Below are 23,721 nucleotides of genomic sequence, written 5' to 3'. Positions count from 1 at the left end.
AGTGACAGACAAGTAGACCAATGGAATAGAATTGAAGACCCAGAAATGAACACACACACCTATGGTCACTTGATCTTCGACAAGGGAGCTAAAACCATCCAGTGGAAGAAAGAGAGCATTTTCAACAAATGGTGCTGGCACAAATGTTTGTTATCATGTAGAAGAATGTGAATCGATCCATTCCTATCTCCTTGTACTAAAGTCAAATCTAAGTGGATCAAGGAACTTCACATAAAACCAGAGACACTGAAACTTTTGGATGAGAAAGTGGGGAAAAGCCTGGAAGATATGGGCACAGGGGAAAAATTCCTGAATAGAACAGCAATGGCTTGTGCTGTAAGATCAAGGATTGACCTTATGAAACTGCAAAGCTTTTGCAAGGCAAAAGACACCGTCAATAAGACAAAAAGGCCACCAACAGATTGGGAAAGGATCTTTACCTATCTTAAATCGGATAGGGGACTAATATCCAATATATATAAAGAACTCAAGAAGGTGTACTCCAGAAAATCAAATAACCCCATTAAAAATGGGGCTCAGAGCTAAACAAAGAATTCTCACCTGAGGAATACCAAATGGCTGAGAAACACCTGAAAAAATGTTAAACATCCTTAATCATCAGAGAAATGCAAATCAAAACAAACCTGAGATTCCATCTCACACCAGTCAGAATGGCTAAGATCTAAAATTCAGGTGACAGCAGATGCTGGCAAGATGTGGAGAAAGAGGAACACTCCTCCATTGTTGGTGGGATTGCAAGCTTGTACAACCACTCTGGAAATCAGTCTGGCGGTTCCTCAGAAAATTGGACATAGTACTACCAGAGGATCCTGCAATACCATCTCCTGGGCCTATATCCAGAAGATGTCCCAACCGGTAAGAAGAACACATGCTCCACTATGTTCATAGCAGCCTTATTTATAAGAGCCAGAAGCTGGAAAGAACCCAGATGCCCCGCAATAGAGGAGTGGAAACAAAAAAATGTGGTACATTTACACAATGGAGTACTACTCAGCTATTAAAAAGAATGAATTTATGAAATTCCTAGGCAAATGGTTGGACCTGGAGGGCATCATCCTGAGTGAGGTAACACAATTACAAAAGAACTCAAATGATATGTACTCACTAATAAGTGGATATTAGCTCAGAAACTTAGTATACCCGAGATATAAGAGACAATTTGTGAAACACATGTGAAACTGAAGAAGACTGAAGACCAAAGTGTGGACACTTTGCCCCTTTTTAGAATTGGTAACAATCACACATGGAAGGAGTTACAGAGACAAAGTTTGGAACTGAGACAAAAGGATGGAACATCTAGAGACTACCATATCCAGGGATCCATCCCATAATTAGCCTCCAAACGATGACATCATTGCATACACTAGCAAGATTTTGCTGAAAGGACCCTGATATAGCTGTCTCTTGTGAGACTAGGCCGGGGCCTAGCAAACACAGAAGTGGATGCTCACAGTCAGCTATTGGATGGATCACAGGGCCCCAAATGGAGGAGCTAGAGAAAGTATCCAAGGAGCTATAGAGATCTGCAACCCTGTAGGTGCAACAACATTATGAACTAACCAGTAACCCGGAGCTCTTGACTCTAGCTGCATATGTATCAAAAGATGGCCTACTAGGCCATCACTGGAAAGAGAGGCCCATTGGACATGCAAACTTTATATGCCCCAGTAGAGGAGAACGCCAGGGCCAAAAAGTGGGAATGGGTGGGTAGGGAAGTGGGGGGGGAGGGTATGGGGAACTTTTGGGATAGCATTGTAAATGTAATCGAGGAAAATACGTAATAAAAAAATTTTTTAAAAATGGAGAAAAACATGCTCAAATATTAATCATTGCTTGAAATAGAATTATTAAAAAATTTTTCTTAAGTTATTTTTAAACATAAAACTCATGTCACATTAATTTGCTCAACTATATTTGCTCAGTCAAAATTGAAATTATGGAATGAAACAAGTTTTGATAAATGTATACAATTTATTTTAGCTAAAATTGAAGCTTCTTATATAATAGTATTTGCTGAATGAGATGTTAATACTAAGTCAAACCCTGTTGTATTATGCATACAATTTGTATAAAATTAGATACTTAGGAGAGCTCAGAACAAGTTAAAGTGTCTACAAATGGAAGTCAAAAATATTAAAAAGTGGATAAGGCCTTGCTAGAAGAGCCCATTTTATTCTTGTTACACATGTTCTTGTAGATCATGATTTTCTTTGTATAGGGTACTAAAAATAATAATTTCTTCCAACCTCTTTTAAGCTAAATTGTCTTTCTTGCAGTAGTCTATTGAGCTAAATATTATTTTCATTGTACTTTTTATCTAATTAAACTACCAGCCAATTAAATGTCTTCTTATGATTTTCTCTAAGTCAGGGCTATCTCATCATATACCCTGGGCTTCCAAGAAATCCATTATATATGCCAGGTTGAATATACAGAAAACATCTGCCTCTATCTCCAGAGCCACAAGGCCTAATGTTATACTGTCTTTATGTATGACCTTGAGCCAGCAAGGTCTGCTGTTACAGTGTCTTTGTATTATATGAGAGTGTGAACCAGCAGGCTCAGCTGTTACAATGTCTTTTTGTGTACTTTGGGCAATCATCCTTGTCTCTACCTTATTTCTTTCTTATCCAGTAAGGTTTTACTTTTACACCCTATCCTCACTACTTTCAAATCTCATAGGATCTACTTCCAATACACAGTTATAAATGTTAATCATTTCAGGTTATACTACTTGCTTCTTTGCTGAAGATAACCCATTACTAAAGATGGTCATCTTTCTTCACACTTCAAACTACTTTTCATTTTTAAATATTTAACTTCCTATATTTTATGTTCCAGAGAATAATTATAACTTCAGTTCTGAGAAATTCTTGATACCATCTTTTTCATGGTAATTTATCTTGTCTGTTTGTTGACCTTTTTAGGATAATTCAGAGGAGGGAGGGTATAGAGAACTTTCAGGATAGCATTTGAAATGTATATAAAGCAAATATCTAATAAAAAGTAAAAATAAAAATAATTTCAAATATGAAAAAAATGTGTGACTAGAGGCTTAACTATAATTTCCTAACTTTAGCACCTCCTGAATCTAGTATCTCCCTGGCTTTCGCTTCTAATTGCTGGCATTGTGACTTCTCACAAAATTCCAATTATAGGTTGGAACCTGGTACCCAGACACCTATAGGTCTTGTTTGTTTACAGTTTAGCTTCCTAGATTGACCCTTCCTAATATCTTCTCTGGAATTGATTTGCTTTATTTTTGGTTTTGTTTGTTGGATTGTTTGTTGTAGATTTTGTTTTGATATATCTTCTGAAACATGGACTCAGATTGCATGAACCCACAGAGAAGTCTCTTTCCTATGGTGACATTGTGTTCCTTTACAAAATCAACTCAACATAACAATAATGTGATAGTTTTTTGCAATAACTTAATTCTATTTTCTCATTACTTTGAAATTAAATTTATCATAATTTTTATGATTAAGATGTTTTAGAAAAAAATAAAAATCAAATAGATTTGGAAATAACTGAAGCTTAGTTAAATTACAAGGTATAATTTAAAAATAAATTTCAAGTCCTTTCTTATCTACCTAAGCAGAATACCATTTTTTGAAATTTAATGATGATAGAAAAGTTGATGGATAAATGATGATGACTTCTTTTCTATCTCTGCTTCCTGTGTTTTCTAGATAAATTACTATGAATCTTGAGTTTGGAGTTTTCTTTATTAAAGGAGGGCTGCCTGTCCTGAAGAAATAGTTTATGACTCTGGCTATTCTGTGTGTAAGAAAATGATTTCACAAAGTCATGATGATTTTTCTGGAACTTAAAATTGCATGTACATAAAAAATTTATTATAATTTCATACAAAATCAATTGCTTATGAAGAAACATCAGAATTAAGTAACAATAATACCCATTATAACAAGTGAGACAGAGTAAATTATAGTATATGGTAGGAAGTTGTTATTAGGAATTGCGGAAATATTTATTTCTACAGTATTTTTTTTCTGTCTATTTTTTCTGCTTACTTTTTTCCCTTTTTTGAGTCATGGTTTTGCGATAGTCCAGGAAGGGCTCAAAATTTCAATCATCTCATCACAGTATCCACATTATTATGGTCATAAGTGTATACCACCATACCTGTATATATTTTCTGTTGTTTTCTAATGCAACAAATCACACATGGAAAGAAAAACAAAAACTAAGCTTTGTACAATCTCAGTTCCTACAGCACTCCACATACTATTTTACTCATGACTCAAGTATTCACTGTACACTTTAAGCCCATTTTGTACCACTTTTGTGTGGTAACTGTAAATTAGTGCCTGCATCTACACTTGAAATAGCCCACATTTATTTCACTGCAAGGTAGTATTTACCTGATCACAAAGGATCCTTTGAGGCTCTGCCACATATTCAAATTTGTATTACAGTCTCACAAGGACAAATATAAGTGGATGTTCAAAATTAAGTCTATAATCAGTGGATTAAAAATTTCTGTACTATATCATTTTTAGATAAATGACTCTCAAGTACTTTCAATTACTTTAAATAAAATTACACTAGTATCATATTAATATGCAGTAATAATTTTAATGAAAGATATGCTATAATATACTACCTAGATGAAGAGCTCATTTCTCTACATTTTCAGAATTCTGTTTTTCAGAATTCTGAAGCAGTGAAGAGCTTCAAAAAGTGGGGTCATTTTCAAATGTCTTCACATAACATTCTAGATATTGGATCTGGTGCATATAATTAATTTAAAAATGGAAATGAATATAAAAAAAATACTTTTAAAAGTACCTGTTATCCCAAACTTCTTGAATATGTGTGTATTCTCCATATATATAACAATGTGTCTTTATAAACTCAAAAATTTAAGTCATGTATGTGTTTCATAAAATTTTAAATTGTATATATATATGTATATATGTATATGCAAATTTGAAGGCATTTGAGTCTATATGTGTTCATACATGTGCATATATGAGTGTTTGTGTGTTTATACACTGTAATGTGTGTGTGTATACATGTTTTGAGTCTGTTTTGTGTGTATATATATGACAAAATTACTGAATTTTTAAGAATTTTTTTTTTCTGCTGCTGTGGGTACATACAGACAAACTGACTTCTCAGTATTATTGTTTCCTTTATATTTTGCCATGTTTTTGTTCTGTAGTGATATTGGGAAACATTGAAAAGCCTCAATCCACCTAGTCAGGAGTGCCGAAAAATTGTTCCTGACTGGTTATCACTTGCAAAAAATGATATTTTAACTTTTGTAAATTATTGCAATCAGATGCTTGAAAAACATTTTTGTGAATTTTGAGTCTACTTTATTAATTATGCCAAGGACCTGCTTTAGCATTCAGAAAGTTTCTGAATTCAATGTGTAAAATTAAATGTAGTAAACTCTTTGGGTCTTATTGATTTGCATTTCCCTGAAGACTAAAGGACTTTGAACATTTCTTTAAGTGCTTCTTGGCTATTTGGGATTCCTCAGTTGAGAATGCTCTGTTTAGTTTGTACCCATTTTTAAAATTAGGTTATTTGTTTTATTTGTTTTTTTTTTCAAGGATAGCTCCTTGAGTTCTTTATATATTTTGGATATTACCTCTCTTTTGGATGTGGAGTTTGTGAGGATTTTTTCTCAATTTGTGGCTTGCTGATTTGTCTGATCAACTGTATCTTTTGCCATACAGAAGCTTTTTGGTTTCCTGAATCCTATTTATCAATTGATGCGATCTTAGAGTCTGAGCCCCAGAACAAAATGGGGTTCTATTTAGGACATTTATCCCTGTTATGTTTAGTCTCATGAGCTTTTAAAATAGATATGGCTCATGACTCTGTTTTAATAATCAAGATATAAAAGTATAACGAATCAGCCTTTTGTCTATGTTTTAGACTTGTATGCTTATTTTGAGTGTCCTGTTCATTGACCTTGGATGACAGATATTCAAGAAGGCTGATAGCATTTCACAAAAATTAATTCATTTTCCAGATCCTATGATAAAAATGAGATCACGTCTATACAGCAAGACATGACAATTATACATTTTTTCATCTAAGTGTTCCTTCTTTAGCAGCCAAGCTCTTTCTCCCAATATAAATTGAACTTTTAAAATGTATAATTATGTTTGACAAAATAAATAATGTACTTCCTTAGCCAACTGCCTGTCTATTACTTTGTTTGCAGTTGCTTCAGACAAACCTCCTTATGCTTCCACTATTACACATGTATACATTTCAGGTAAACCAAGTCAATAGAAATCAGCATTGCAATTTAAATGTATAGGACTATCACACACATTGATTTTTGCTAGAGTTTTATACTGGAAATTTTCTTCTTGTTTCCTAATCACAGACTTAGATACTGCTCATGTTCTCTGCAAAATAATCCAGCTAAACTTAAAATATATAGGATATAAATTCTTTCTTAATCTTTATTATATACAAGGCACTGGGATTTGACTATCAATTTTGATCAATTATATTTACTTACCACACAAGACTGTATTAATTCCCATACCAACATTTTATATACCTTTGTATATATGCCCATTATTTATTGTGAATAATTTAGACTGTTTGTTAAGATCACTGTACATGTAGACTAACACAAAGTAGATGAACTCATGTTAATTATCATGTCTTTTACTTGTCTTTACCTATATCTGACCTGAAAGAGTTAAGATGAAGATTTAATCAACTATAATTATATTAGATTAACAGTAAATAAGCATATAAATAGTGACATATAATTGAAGCAATTAAAATCTTGTGTAAGTCAACAGATGACAGGCTAAAACTATAAACATGACTAATATTTCTTGCTAGTGCTTAGAAAGTTTAAAATGTTGAAACAAAACTAGTTTTCCTCTTCCTTGAACAGCTTATTTTCAGTTTCTTCCAGGTGAACATTTGAACAATGCATTGGCATTTCTATTTCTGCCCATGGATCGTGTGACAGATGTTGCCTGTACCTGTACCACTTTCCATTTTGTGAAGAACACCTGTCTATGCCTTCTCTTTACCAAGGAACGTGTAGATTAAACATGCTTAGAGTTAGGGTAATTGAGAATGTTTATGGATGGTGAGCCATCAGATTCATACCGTCAAATAATGCTTGTGGACCTTTCCCATTCTTGCATCCAGTCCAAACTTTAATTTGTCCCAGTAGCTGCTTATAGTAAAGAAATGGGAATCTTGTTCCATTGAGTGCATTGTCTACTGGTACACTGAACTATTCATTGCCTCCACTGGTCATTTTTTCTCTGTGTGTGTGAACTTGTACTTGATTTTGTTTTGTAGCTGATAATGGTTTATTGTCTGGTTTGGTTTATAATTTTATCATAATTTTAAATTACCCAAAATGTATAATTCAGAAAAGATATTTGGTATATTTTTCAACATATATAGTAATAAATGAACTTGAATTACATTTTAAAGAAATCAGACAGTTCAAAATATTAATTTGAAGTCAATGAATTGCTGTGATGTATAAATGATCAATGTTTAAACACATGGGCTACCGCCCTAGTCTTTTGTACTACAAGTTGTAAAGATATCTATTCTTACAATGAAGTATTCAGCCCCTTTATACCGCCATTACTTCTAATGATGCATCTGTGATTAAGGATAGAATTTATCACATCTTTTAAAAAATCACTATTTGATATTATTCAAAAATTTATCTATAGTCATGAGTTATGGTGTGATGAATTAGTTTGGGGTATGCATGTCAAGTTTGTTCATGTAAAACTTTAATTCAGGTAGAAGAGAGATTGAGAGAAGAGAAGTACCATCAGTATGAGGCAACTCTGGGATACAGATAGGACCAGGTATCAAAAATAAAAAGAAACAGAGAAAAAAATCAGTAGACAGCTAATACAATATTTTTATCAGACAATATGCCATTATCTAAATTGTCTAAGTTTTCATATTATATTCATATTAAACTCAGGAAAATTATACTAATGCAAGTAAATTTCAAGAATAAGGTCCATACTGGTTCTTGAGATTCTTCTGACTGTTTAAAGTACAATGATAAATTTAAATCACTAAATAATAAATATATGTATTTAAATAATCTTTGAAAATATCCCTAAATTTGTATAATAATTCACCTCTTTAGTCAACTGATGTAATCTTTTAGGTCTAATATATTATAATGCCAGACATACCATTAGATTTAAGAACATGAAAGCAAGCTAAAATAATAAATAGTAACTATATTACCCCCATTCTTGTTAAATTTGAGTTTGTCCTATAAATTCTACTGATAGTAATGACGTTTGTCCATCGATTTTTAGCAATTTCATAAACTACAATAGAACTTAACCAATATTGTGATAGATGCAAAGAATTTCAAACCAGTAGTTGAAGTAATGCATTCTTTTCTTGAGTTACCACTAGCAAAAGGTAAATTCCATTCACATTTCAAAGTGATAAAATCTGTGTCACGAGAGGTTCCTTTAGCAAAAATCAACTACATCATCATTTTGTATGTATATATGTATATATATATATATATGTATATATATATGTATATATATATGTATATATAAGCAGTTTTATGCCACTATCATTGCAGTAGTAAATATTTCATTTTCTTCTAGATATCAGGGGCTTGTTACAAACTATTTTGTTAGCATTTTGCAGATTCAGCATCTATATAATTCCTGTACCACAATCTCATTTTATTAAACTTGAAAGATATGATGTTTGGTTTAATCAGAAGAATTTGTCTTTCTAAGAATTATGAACAGGATACTTTACTCTGTTGTAAAATGTTATACATAATACTCTGAATAGAGCAAGAAATATAGCAGCTATCTAGTCATAGAACAATATCTAAATAACTTTTTCTATTTAAGGACTGTATAGAGTAACAAATTTATTGAATTATTGATATTATGCAGCTGAAGGCCACTTTCTCATACCCCATTTTTAATTGTAGACTGCAAGTTACAGCATCCTATATAGCTTCTTCTCACTTAACCAACAGAGAACTTTAGTTCTGATTTCTTCTCCAAAGGAGGACTTTTAGAATACAATTCATACACAGTACTCACAATGTATATGTTTACTCAGAACTTAGCAGTTAATTAATTTTGAAACAAGAAAGTAAGGCAAATAAATTCATTCTTATTTGATTATGTGCACAATAAACTAGTATTAATCTAGGAAAAATAAGTAGAAATACCATTTTGTTTTAAAAAGTCATCAGATTCTGAGACATTCATCTCAACATTGAACACATATGACTACTTGAAATTGCTCTCTTCACTTTTGCACATCTTAACAGCTAGAGAACTTACACATCATTTAATGCTGGCATGACACAATGGATTGAAATGTACAACATCATACTTTGTAAAATATACTTAAATTTCAGTCTTTCACTCACTGTGTTTACAGCAAAGAAGGCTGAGTAACAGGTCCTTGAAAGTCTTTGGAGAATATAGAACACTTGATTTTGGAAAATTATTTCTTAATCTAAGAGAAACCTCAATGTTCCCCAAGTCTTACTGAAATTCAAATACTTTGTTCCCACAGTTTTGTACACTCTTGCGGCTCAGAAGGACAATATATGTGTGTGTGTGTGTGTGTGTGTGTGTGTGTGTGTGTGTGTGTGTATCCTTAGAGCCATGCGTTTCTTTGAGATGTGTGTAGCAATGACGCTCTACCACTGTGCTGTGTCACTCCATTTTCTATGCTTCATGTCCTTCATGTAGTTCATGCTGAGAAAAGCCAGCACGTGCATATGAGCTTAATACCATGAGGCAGTAAGATCAACCTGAACTGAGTGGAGGCTAGAGCTCCAAAATAAACACAACACTATGTTTTAAATAAAAATATATTCTCCTGTACAAATCAGAAGAGATAATAAAAATTAACAAATAGACAGCAACTACTGGTTTAAATCTTACATACATGAGAGTTTCAAAACTACTTCAAACTTGGAGAATTATTTATCATTTTTCTTACTTGGAACACTGCATATAATTTATTGTCAAAACAGTGACTTATGTTTTGTTAAATTATTGGTTTTTATTCCATTTTTCACTTAGGGAAGTTATTACAAGGATGTATATATTGATAAATAAAATAAAATATTTATGTGCACCAACAGTGATAAAATTCTGTTGAACTCTACCTTTTATAGCAATCTTAAAAGCTTCAGTAGAGATAAAATTCTTCCAAGTTTTGATAGGCAAGAAGGTCTCAGATTTTTTGAATGGTGTACCAGGCACTATTATTCTTACAGAGGGTACCATGAAAGTTAGAGCCAGGTGCCTTTGGCTCCCTGACTACACAGGACATTACTTTATCAGACAGGTTAGGTGCCTTTGCAGGTATATGAAAGTTGCTATCTATTCACAAACCACTAAGCATTTCTTTTATATGAAACCACAAACAGAAAAAACAAAACAAGCAAACAAACAAAAAACACAACTACAAATGTTTAGTCTGTGGTCAGCGAAATCCCTTGGATAACCTAATGAATGTTTCACAAGGGCAGAAGCCTTAACAGTTAAAAATGGAGACATATTTACAACCTCCTTTTGTCCCAGAAGTGGAATTTCTGTTTACTATATGTAGTATTTTCCACTTTTCTTTCCTTTTGAATTTTTTCCTGCTGCCTTTCTATGCAGTGCATTCCAAAGTAATGGTCCAAGGCTATGAGTACAAACTCTCTTGGCCATTTCCATACATTTCAGCCAGTCGTTTAAAACGGGGACCCCAGTCACTAAGGTAGTCATAATTCTGATCAGAGTTTGAGCTGATGGAATCTAACGAACTGAGAGATTCAGCTACTGAGCCATTTCCTTCAAATGCATAAGTCTGAAGAGAGTCATATGGTGGAGCCCCTGGATCCACATCAGCTTCTTTCAGTCTTTCCCAAATAAATTCTCTAAAAATGACATTATCTGGGATGTTTTTAAAAGTCGGTCGACTCAAGAACTGAATTTCAGGAGTCACATCTCTCCGAGTTTTGCTGTCTCTTATGGCATTGAGGTTTCTCAGCGCAGCCATGTCAAAGGCTTCTGTGTCTTCTTCTCCTCCGCCTTCATCATCATATCTGACTATGTTTTCTCTGATATCCCTCTCCTCATCAAAAATGAGAGGCTCTTTTTTTCGTCTTCTCATAGTGACAATGAGGAGGATCAGCACTGAAATGGAAGACAGCAGAAAGAAAATGTCAGATTGCATAGGAAGGACTCCAATATGTGATAAGACTCATATATTTCATTCCCCTAGTAAGCAAAAAGGTTGGCACCCCTGTTTCACAGGAATTCATAGCATCAGATTTGTTAAAACCACAAATGATAGATGTGTGTAAAATGGATGCATTTATACATTAAAGAATTCTTTTCTACACCTGCTCATGATTGATGTCTTATTCTAACCACAAAAATATTTGATAAAACACATTCTAGGGGCAGTTCCAAATAAATATAATTTCAAAGCAATATATAACAAAGGGAGCCTTTGAACTCCTTAATTGCTGGGAAGGCAAAATGCCATTTATAAATGTTTTGCATATAATTTAACAAGTACAATGTAAGATGGAAATAGATTACAGAATTTGATCAGGGTCTTTGAAGAAATAAATGTCTGGTCCTTGTTGTGAAATCCAGCTGTTTAATAAATCCCAGGACATCATGCCACATATAAAGATTAAAAGCTTTTTGATAAAATGAGTCCTATTTTAAAGTGTGCAATACTGAACATAGACTCTGTAGACTTTTAGCAGAGGTTATATACTTAAGAAACAAGTTATTTTAACATTGGGATTTTTTTCCTCTTATAAAACATAACTATTAAATGCTGAAATGTGCAGTTTCTCTGGAAAGAGAACAACAAGATAACAGTTATACAGATTATACACATCCTTATTTTAATACAAACAAACTTATGGGGAAACTTCACTACTCACAAGTGACTCCTAAGACTGAAAATACATTACCAGTCATGGCTTCCAGATTTAAAGTAGATAGAGTAAATAAAATGGCTGTTCTTCACTTCACCATAAAACAAAAGAGGTACTTCTTTTCAGCACCTCATGGTACCTTCTCCAAAATTGACCATATAATCAGTCACAAAACAAGCCGCAGTGGATACAAGAAGATTGAAATAATCCCATGCATCCTATCAGGTTACCACAGACTAAGGCTAGATTTCAGTAAAAACAAAACCAACAGAAAATCAACATACCCGTGGAAACTGAACAACTCTCTACTCAATGATAACTTGGTCAGGGAAGACATAAAGAAATTAAAGACTTACTGGAATACAATGAAAATGATGACACAACATGCCCAAACTTATGGCACAAAATGAAACCAGTGCTTAGAGGAAAATTCATAGTTCTAAGTGCCTTCATAAAGGAATTGGAGATATCTTACACTTAAAAGTGCACCTGAAAGCCCTAGAACAAAAGGAAGCAAACTGGTCCAAGAGGAATAGACAGCAGGAAATTGTCAAAGTCAGTGGTGAAATCATCCAAATAAAAACAAAGAGAAGGATAAAAAGAATCAACAAAACCAAAAGATAGTTTTTTGAGAAAGTCAACAAGACAGATAAACCCATAAATAAACTATCTAAAGGGTATAGAGATGATAACCAAATAAAGAAAATAAGAAATGAAAGGGGAGCTGTAACAACAGAAACTGAGATAATTAAAAAGAAAATCATCAGATTCTATTTTCAAAAAAATTATGGAAATTCTAGATGAAATGGATGATTTTCCAGACAGATACCAGGTACCAAAATTAAATCAAGAGCAGGTAAACTCTCTAACCAAGCCCATATCTCCTAAGGAAAAACAAATCATTAACCAACCCCCCCCCCCGCCAAAAAAAAAAAAAAATTCCCAGGGCCAGGGCCAGGGCCAGGGCCAGATAGCTTTGGTGTAGAGTTCTACCAGACCTTCAAAGAAGTGCTAATACCAACATTCATCAAGCTATTCCACAAAATAAAAACAGAAAGAATATTACATAATTCATTTTGTGAAGCCACAATTACTCTGATACCTAAATCACACAAAGACTCAATGAGAGGGAGAGAGAGAGATTATTTCATTTATGCATATCAAAGAAAAATAGTCAATAAAATTCTAGCAAACAGATTTCAAGAGCACACCAAAACCATCATTCACCACAATTAAGTAGGCTTCATCCCAGGAATGGAAGTTTGGTTCAAAATATGAAAATCAATTAATGCAATACACTACATAATGAAACAAAAAGAAAAAATCACATGATCATCTCATTAGAAAATAAAAAAGCAATTGACAAAATATAAAACTCCCTCATGTCAAAAATACTGGAGAGATCATGGGCCATACCTAAACATAATGAAAGTAATATACAGAAAAACAATAGCCAATATCAAATTAAATCCCACTGAACACAGAGACAAGACAAGGCTGCCTAGTCTCACCCTATCTATACAATATAATACTCGAAGTTCTAGCTAGAGCAATAAGACAACAAAAGGAGATCGAGTGTATAGAAAATGGCAAAGAAGAAGTGGAGATATCATGAGTTGCAGATGGTATGATAATATACATAAGCAACTTCAAAAGTTCTACCACAGAATTTCTACAGCTGAGAAACAACTTCAGTAAAGTGACTCAATATAAAATTAACTCAAACACATTAGTAGCCTTCTTTTATACAAATGATAAAAGGACTGAGAAAGAAAATACAAAAATAACACCCTTAAAATAATATAAAATATCTTGGAGTAACTCTAAACAATCAAGTGAAAAATTTATATGAAAAACTTCAAGTCTCTCAAGAAAGAATTTGAAGACCTAATTAAATGGAGATATACCTCATGCTTGTGGGTTGTAGGAATAAGATCGTAAAAATGGCTATCCTACCAAAAGCAACCTGCAGATTCATTGCAATCCCTATCAAAATTTCAATATAATAATTCAAAGACATGGAAAGAGCAGTTCTCAATTTAATATGAAAAAGCAAAAAACACAGAATAGCAAAAACAATTCTTTATAATAAAATCACCATCTCTGACCTCCAGCTATACTACAGAGCAATAGTGATAAACCAACCAACCAAACAAACAAACAAACCAAAAAACCTGAATGGCATTGGAACATACAGAGACAGACAGGATGGTCTGAAGACCCAGAAATAAAAGCACATATTTATGGACACTTGATCAAAGAACCCAAAAATATACAATGGCAAAAAAAAAAAAAATCTTCGATAAAAGATGCTGCTCTAATTGGCAGTCAGTAAGTAGGAAAACAAAAGGGAAAAAGCCTTGAAGGCTGGCTGAGTCAATAAAAATATGCATCCACGGGGGCTGGGAGGTGGTGGGGACCCTCTAGAATGTACCAGAGACCTGAGAGGTGAGAGACTCTCAGGACTCAAAGAGAGAGACCTTAGATGAAATGCTCAACAGTGGGGAGAGGAAGCTTGTAGAGTCCACTTCTAGTAGAAAGACAGGTATCAAGTGGGGAGATACCCAAACTCAAAACCTCTAATCCAGAATTGTTCCTAAGAGAGCTGCAGAGACAGTAATGGAGAAGAGTCTGGGGGAAAGGAGGTCCAGTGACCTGAGTTGATAACCCAATCACAAAAGAACACACATGGTATGCATTCATTGAAAAGTGGATATTAGCCTAAAAGCTTGGAATATCCAAGATAGAATTCACATACCACATGAAGCTCAAGAAGGAAGACCAAAGTGTGAGTGCTTGAGTATTTCTTAGAAGGTGAAACAAAATACTCACTGGAGCCAATAGGAGACAAAGTATGGAGCTGAGACTGAAGGAAAGGCCAGCCAGAGACTGACCCACCTGGGGATCCATCCCTTATACAGACACCAAACACAGAAATTATTGTGGATGCTAAGAAGTGTTTGATGACAGGAACCTGATATAGCTGTCTCTTGAGAGGCTCTGCCAGAGCCTGACAAATACAGAGTAGGATACTAGCATTCAACCATTGGACTGAGCCTAAGTTCTCCAATGAAGAAGTTAGAGAAAGGACTGATAGAGTTGAAGAGGTTTGCAACTCATAGGAAGAACAATAATATTAACCAGCCAGACCCATCCCCCCACCCTCAAGGACTACCAGGAATTAAAACACCAACCAAAGAGTACACAGGGAGGGACACATGGCTCCAGACAAAAAGAGAATAGCCCTGTTGGACATCAATGGGAGGAGAAACCTTTGGTCCTGGGAAGGCTTGATGCCACAGTGTAGGGGAATGCCAGGGTGGGGAGGCATGAGTGAGTGGGTGAGAGAGGTGAACACCCTTATAAAAGCAGAGGGAGTTAGGATGGGATAGGAGGTTTTCCGGATGAGAAACCTGGAAATAGAATAATATTTGAAATGTCAATAAATAAAATACCTCATAAAATTAAAAGAAGATAATTCAAAGAAATGACTCTTATTGAATTTGTGGATTTGAAAAGTATTTAAAACAAAAGTATAAAATACCTTTTTTAAAAATAAAAATATTTTGAGTCTACAGATTTTTTAAACTTTTTTATTAGATATTTTCTTCATTTATATTTCAAATGCTATCCCCAAAGTCCCCTATACCCTCCCCTTGCCCTGCTCCCCTACCCAACCATACAGATTTTTTTCACATACATGCCTGTTTTCCATGTATGTGATGGTTGCCCGTGAAGACTAGTAGAGGACATGAGATCCCCGAGAATTGGAGTTACAGATTATTGTTTACTGCCTTGCATATGGGTACTGGAAATCAAGCCCAGATCCTCTGGAAAGAGCAGCCAGTGCTTTTAATGACTGAATCATCCTTATATCTCAAAACATGGTGAATTATCATCAATTATATGCCAAAACCAAAATGAGTTTCAAGAAATTTCACTGCATAGGCTTAATTTTTTGAAAGTTTTAGAAACCTGAATATACAAGCTAACTATGTTATCATTTGGGTTATATTATTCTCACCATATTTTTAAGTGGTCAATAATGCAGAGATCAAGTTGACTGTGGAGAGTCATATCCCAAATGATACATCTATAGCACAATCCCTAAATCTAAGGTTCAGGGAAATCATGTAAAAAGGAATGGAAAGATGGTAAGACCCAAAGACCTAGGACACCTGTTGACAGAGTGTGTTACTTAGAAAAAATCAGAGAAAACGCATTGCCAAACTATCAACCATATGGCTGCCTAAATATGACAAGCATACTGATCATTCTTGTTGTTATGACAAAGGAAGTTCTACATGGTTCCACCTTAAATGAAGGACTACAGATAGGCAGTGGCTCCTGTAAGAGGGAGAATCATTGTCTCAGGGAGGCAGTCCCACATAGGTTGTCTAACCCCAAGAGGTCTGTCCTGGGCTCATGCACATATAAGTAATTCTCAAGGGACTCAGTAGGTTTAATTTGTGTTCAAATATAGGCATGCATGTGTAAGACTAATAATAAAAGATGCTATAAATTTGGGAAAATAAGAGAGAAGCTAACAGCATGACAGGAAGATCCAGAGTTCCTATAAGAAATTTGAAAAACTGGTTCTGGAGTTTTTTACCATCTCTTCAGAATAACAGCAACAACAATGATAACAAAAAGCCTAATGAGATTTCAACAAAGAAAATCAAAGATGTTGTTCCTATTGGAGAAGTTACTATGAGACGGAAGAGGTTACAGACAGACAAGTCAGGAGATAATAGGCAGAAAAGTCAAGTTTAGAGCTATTGACTATAAGAATTTCCACTTTTAGAGATTAAGTATGTGACAGTAAAGAAGGCAAGTGCTTTGTAACAGTAGAATGCTCTTTAAAGTGAAGTCAATGCCTGAATAGAAAAAAAAAAAACATTTCAAATTTATCATTCTATTATACAACTGATATCATATTTTATGAGTCATACTCATATATTTTCCAAAATAAGTTTTTATACCAGGTAGAAAATGCATTTTATTAACCCTGTTGTCATTCAAGCTTGCTTGCTTTCTTCCTTCCTTTCTTTCTTCCTTCCTTCCTTCCTTTCTTTCTTTCTTTCTTTCTTTCTTTCTTTCTTTCTTTCTTTCTTTCTTTCTCTCTCTTTCTCTCTCTCTCTCTCTCTCTCTTTTTTCTTTCTTTCTTTCTTGACAAGAATGAGACTTTAATCTGTTTTAAGTGAAGTTTATAACACTAAGAGATAAAGGGTTGTTAACAAACACAGTAACAAATGGACATCTGCTTGTTATGAGGCATTATCCTTGTACACATCATATTTGTGTATCCTCAATGGATAGCATTTACACACAGAGCCACTGCTGCATAGCACAAGTGTATCTGAAAAGACTCAATCAGAGTAAGGATGTTTTACAGACTCGATTTTTTTTTAGTATATATATTCTATATAAAAACAGATTGAACTTAATCAACCTTTAGAACAGCTATGTTTGGAACAGTATAATATAAATATGGAGTCTTCTAGTCTTACTTGCAGCTAAGAAAAATTACTAATTGTTTTAGGAGGTTGTTCAGTTTAAACTTCAATGAATGAGAAAAAAAAAAAACTCAAGCTATTTGAACACATATAAAAGTTAAATTTAGCCCAAGAAATCCATCGTCTAGATCTGGGCTTGCTTTTCGGACTCATGGGGAAGAATAAAGAGGCTTTTCATGTCCGAAGAATCTTAAGAACCACCAGCTTCAAACGTTGTTCCCCCAATCACTTGCCAGTGTGCCCCAACTGAGGCATAGGCAACAGAGACAGGTAACATGACATTTGTCTGGTCCCTGTACTCCCTCCAATGATCAGGATTACCTAACCAATACCAAGGAAAATCAGATGACTAAAGCACCAGGCAAGAGTACAACCAATAAGTACTAGGGTAATATGGCATGATCAGAGACCAGATATACTGCTAAGCAAAACCTGGATATCATAATGAAATGAAGCACAAGAAGATATTATTAATCCAATCTTATAAGGAGGTTAAAGGAATTTAAAGAGGAAATTAATAAATCCCTTAAAGAAATACAGGAAAATACATTCAAATAGTTAGATCATTAAAAAAGGAAGTAAATAAAATTACAGAAAAATACAATCAATCTGGTAAAGGGAATGAATAAAACTGTCCAAGACCTAAAAATGGAAATAGAAGCAAAAAGAAAAGTCTGCAAAGAGAACAGAAACTAGATATATAAGCATCACCAACAGAGTACAGGAAACGGATGAGAGTCTCAGGTGTAGAAGATATTGTAAAAAAAATAAATAAATCAATATATTGGTCAAAGAAAATGCAAAATGTAAAAGATCATGACACAAAACATTCAGAAAATGCAGGACACCATGAAAAAAACTAAATCCAAGAATAGGAATAGAACAAAGAAAAGATACCCAGCTCAAACACCCAAAACACATCTTCAACAAAATCATAGAATATTTCCCTAACCTAAGCAAAGACATGCCTATAAAGATACAAGAAGCTTAAATTAGCACATCAAACAAATTGAGTCAGATGATAATCTTCCAAGCACATAATAATAAAAACACTACATATACAGAACAAATAAATACTTTTAAAAGTAGCAGCGGAAAAAGGCCAAGTAACATATAAGACCTATCAGAATTACACCTGCTTTCTCAACTCAGACTCTAAAAGCCAGAAGGGCCTGAGAAGATATCTTACAGATGCCTAGAGACCACAGATGTCAATCTAGACTACTGTACTCAGCAAAACTTTCAATCACCATGGGGGTGAGGGGGAACCAAAAAACCTGATATTTCATGAAAAAAAATTAAGCAATAGCTTTTCACTAACTCAGCCTTATAGAGGTTACTAGAAAAAGTTAAAACCCAATGAGGCTAACAACACTCAAGAAAACACAGAATATTAAATAATTTTACACTATTAAAAGCAATAGAATAGAAACATACAGATGCTTAATTTATTACTATCAACATTAAAATAACAGGAGGTTACACTTATTGTTCATTAATACCTTTCAACACCAATGACCTCAATTTCTTAATAAAAAGGCATAGGCTTTTATTAGGATCCATCATCCTGCTCAATACAAGACAAACACCTCAGCAACAAAGGTAAACATTACCTCAGAATAAAGGACTGAAAATAGGTTTTCCAAACAAATGGGCCTAAGAAACAAGCTGGAGTAGCAATTCTAATATCTTAAAAAAACAGACTGTAAGCCAAAAGTAATCAAAAGACACAGGAGAAGATGCTTCATACTCATCAAAGAAAAAAAATCCACCAAGAAGCCATGTCAACTCTAGACATTTATGCTCCAAACGCAAGGGCACCCACATTCATAAAAGAAGCTTTACTAAAGCTTAAATCACACATCAAATTGTAAATATTAATTGCGGGGGACTTCAACACCCCACTTTCATCAATGAACAAGGAATCAGGCCAGAAACTAAACAGAAAACAAAACTAGCAGAGGTTATAATTCAAATGGATCTAAATAATATCTATAGAACATTTCACCCAAACATAATAATATACCTTCTTCTCAGCAACTCAGGGAACTTTCTTTAAAATTGAACATAGAATCAGTCACAGAACAAGCTTCAACAGATACAAGAAGATTAAAATCACCCCTTGTATCTTATCAGACCAGCATGGATTAAAGCTTGACTTCACCCAAAACAGAAATAGAAGAAAGCCTACATACTTATGGAAATGGAACAATGATTTACTCAATGACAACTGGGTCAGGAAGAATGACAAAAGAAATAAAAGATTTTCTAGAAGTGAATGAAAATGAGAGCACAACATACACAAACTTATGGGATACTATGAAAGGTAAAAGGAAAGTTCATAGCACTAAGTGCCTTCATGGAGAAATTTGAGAGTGCTCACACTAAGAATTTAAAAATACACCTAAAGACCCTACAAAGAAGCAAACACCCAAGAGGAGTGTATGAGAGGAAATAATCAAACTCAGAGCTGAAATAAATTAATGAGAAATAAAGAGAATGAACAAAGAATCAATGAAACCAAGTGCTGGTTCTTTCAGAAAATCAACAAGATAGATAAACGCTTAACCAAACTGACAAAAAGACAGAAAGAGACTACCCAAATTAACAAAATCAGAAATGAAATGAGAACCATAACAAAGCACAGTGAGGAAATTCAAAAAATTATTAGGTCTTACTTCAAAGGGCTTTACACAACAAAGTTGGAAAAGCTAAATCTAAACAACAAATTTCATGCTAAGACTGGGAGATATCAGGAATACAAAAAAGACACGTAAATGCAATAAAGACAATATACAGCCAGCAAATAGCCAACATAAAATTAAATGGAGAGAAATGTAAGCCAATTATGCTAAAATCAGGGAAAAGAAAAGGCTTTTCATTTTCTCTATGTCTCTTCAATATAGTTCTTGAAGTACTAGCTAGATCAATATATCAATTCAAGGAGATACAAACTGGAAAGGGAGAAAACAAAGTATCACTATTCATAGATGATATGATAGCATATATAAGAGACCTCAAAAATTCAATCAGAGAACTTCAATAGCTGATAAATACAGCAAAGTGGTTGGATACAAAACTAATTCTAAGAAATCAGCAGTGTTCCTCTATAAAAACAATAAGGCTGAAAAACAAGTTAAGTATACAATGCACATCATAAAAGCCACTACTAATATAAAAGAGGCTGTTATATCTCCAATCAAGTGAAACACTGCATGAAAAGAACTACAAGTCTCTGAAGAAAGAAATTGATGAAGAGATGAGAAGATGAAAAAACCATCTATGCACATGGATCCATAGAATTAACACTGTAAAAACAACCAAACTACCGAATGTAATCTTTATCAAATATTCAATGCAATCCTCATAAAACTTACAACATATTTATTTACAGATCTTGAAAGAACAATTTTCAACTTCATTGGAAAAAAACAAGAAACCTAAGCCAAACAAACCTGGGTAATAAAAAAACATCTGGATGTATCCCTATCCCCGACTTCAAGCTTTACTATAGGACAACATTAATAAAATTTACATGGTATTGATATAAAAACAGACTGGTTGATCAAGGCAATCAAATTAAAGGTCCAGAAATAAACCCACATACCCATGGACACTTGATTTTTGACAAACAAATCAAAACTATACAATGGAAAATGGAGAGCATCTTTAACAAATGGTGCTGGTCTAACTGGATATTTGCTCATGTAAGAATACAATTAGATCTATATTTATCACCCTGCATAAAACACAAGTTCAAATGGATCAAAGACCTCAACATAAAATAGGACACACTAAATCAAATAGAACAGAAAGTAGAGAATTTCCTTGAACTCTTGGGAACAGGACATTGAACTCCCTCTTCTGACTCCATGAATATTATATATGCATGTGGTACACATACATACATGAAGGAAAAACCTACATACATACTAAAAAATAAAAGAATCTTTAACAAATGAAGATTCAAGACTCTTAAATGATGAGTAAGGATGTATTACATCATAATACAAAACATACTGTGAATACTTTATAAGAAATTTTTTTCTGAAAATATTCAAGCAATTAGCATGTAGGAGTAACCTGGGATCTGAGACTTGATCTTGTTAGATTCCATAAAAGCTTTTTCCTCTGTTTCATGGAAACAAACACTTCCTTGTCAGCTAGAAATTTATTTTATTTCTTAATTTTATCTTATATTTTAATTGTATTATTTATAAATTTATTGTTTATTTAAATTTCTAGCAATTAATTACTGAATTAGTACTATTTAGAATATTAAATGATAATACTTTATATATTTTTATAAGAATATAATTTATTCTTAGTATCTATTTTACTTGTTTTTATTTTAATTTGCTAAGCAAGCTACTTGAACTTTTTTTAATATATATTTTATTAGGTATTTTATTAGGTATTTTCCTCAATTACATTTCCAATGCTAGTCCAAAAGTCCCCCATACCCTCCCCGCCACTCCCCTACCCACCCACTCCCATATTTTGGCCCTGGTGTTCCCCTGTACTGGGGCATATAAAGTTTGCATGTCTAGTGGGCCTCTCTTCCCAGTGATTGCCGACTAGGCCATCTTTTGATACCTATGCACCTAGAGTCAAGAGCTCCGGGGTACTGGTTAGTTCATAATGTTGTTGCACCTATAGGGTTGCAGATCCTTTTAGCTCCTTGGATACTTTCTCTAGCTCCTCCGTTGGGGGCCCTGTGATCCATCCAATAGCTGACTTCTGTGTTTGCTAGGCCCGGGCATAGTCTCATAAGAGACAGCTATATCCGGGTCCTTTCAGCAAACTCTTGCTAGTATATGCAATGGTGTCATCGTTTGGCGGCTGATTATGGGATGGATCCCTGGATATGGCAGTCTCTTGATGGTCCATCCTTTTGTCTCAGCTCCAAACTTTGTCTCTGTAACTCCTTCCATGGGTGTTTTGTTCCCAATTCTAAGAAGTGGCAAAGTGTCCACAGTTTGGTCTTCGTTCTTCTTCAGTTTCATGTGTTTTGCAAATTGTATCTTATATCTCGGGTATACTAAGTTTCTGGGCTAATATCCACTTATAAGTGAGTACATATCGTGTGAGTTCTTTTGTGATTGTGTTACCAGATGCCCCTCAACATAGGAATGGATACAAAAAATGTGGTACATTTACACAATGGAGTACTACTCAGCTATTAAAAAGAATGAATTTATGAAATTCCTAGGCAAATGGTTGAACTTTTTAAAATAATTTCTGTAGCACGTATCAATGCCTCTAAAAATGATTCAGAAATGCTTGAAAAATCTAGATTTCAATAGTCCATAATTATAATTTTCTTAATTTTCATTTCTAATTTAAGTATTAAAAATGAAAATATTGTTATAACTATTCCTATAACCCAAACATTGATATTTGAGTTAATAAAATTAAACATGTCTATCACTTATATACAAATACTTATATATTATTAATATACAACTATATATTAGTTGAAGGATTTCTTAGAATGCTTAATATTGATGCACAACTAATCCTTTTTAATATATTTTGGTATTTTAATTATAGTATTTTATTGTTTCTTTTATTTATACATAACTTATGGAAATTTTGTGGAATTGTGTCTGTTGTATATTAATTATATTTTGACAATTTTTCTGTTACTACTGATATTAATCTGAATTTCGTGGGTATCAGATCATAAGTAGCCACAATAAAGAAACACCCTGTTCTTACTTCACTGTGCATTAGTCTTCAAGGGTCTACACTATGGCTACATTTCTTCTACAACATAGTACCACTTGCTCATCTTAAATGATTGAGAAAACTAATTGGAAAAAAACTTTGTTGTCATTTTCTAAACAAAAATTCATCTACTATATGTATATTCAATAACATTAGCTTTTCTTTTTTGATAATAATAGATGAATCCAGAGGTCTATCTTTGAGATCTTGACTGCTCTTAAATTAGAGAAAAAAATGTGTTACTTTTTAGAAACAAGGGTTATCAATGAATAGATTTCTTCTTTCTAAAACTACTATGGGACTTTTAACCTTTTTATACATGGTGCATATATATTCATGACACAGTTTCAGCCACTAAAACTCAACATGGATCAACTACATGTACCCTTGGAAGGGGATTTGGTGAGGCTCTTTGTTGCAAGTTTAAAGAGTGTAAGAGAAGGAAAAGAGGAGGAAGACAATGGTGAAGTGAAAATGGCTAAAGGTTGTTATTTAAGTATCTCTCCT

The 23,721-nt window shown here is 33.7% G+C and overlaps 1 protein-coding gene across 3 annotated transcripts in view; it reads right to left on the bottom strand.

Moving 5' to 3' along the window:
- Positions 1 to 3,962: 3,962 nt before the first annotated feature.
- The window catches only part of Cdh7 (cadherin 7), a 171,056-nt gene continuing 151,297 nt past the window's right edge, over positions 3,963 to 23,721 (bottom strand). For all 3 annotated transcript variants that reach the window (XM_029480694.2, XM_021155574.3, XM_085840166.1), the window contains exon 12: positions 3,963 to 11,207. In XM_029480694.2, coding sequence (XP_029336554.1) covers positions 10,714 to 11,207 — 494 coding nt within the window. In that variant the 3' untranslated portion in view covers positions 3,963 to 10,713. The remainder of the gene's footprint in view (positions 11,208 to 23,721) is intronic.

Source organism: Mus caroli, unplaced genomic scaffold (genome assembly GCF_978045245.1).
Source record: "Mus caroli unplaced genomic scaffold, Mus_caroli_1 scaffold_1, whole genome shotgun sequence".
Taxonomy (NCBI): Eukaryota; Metazoa; Chordata; class Mammalia; order Rodentia; family Muridae; genus Mus; species Mus caroli.
The sequence above is the reverse complement of the archived record's forward strand: the minus strand, read 5'-3'. Positions and strand labels throughout refer to the sequence as shown.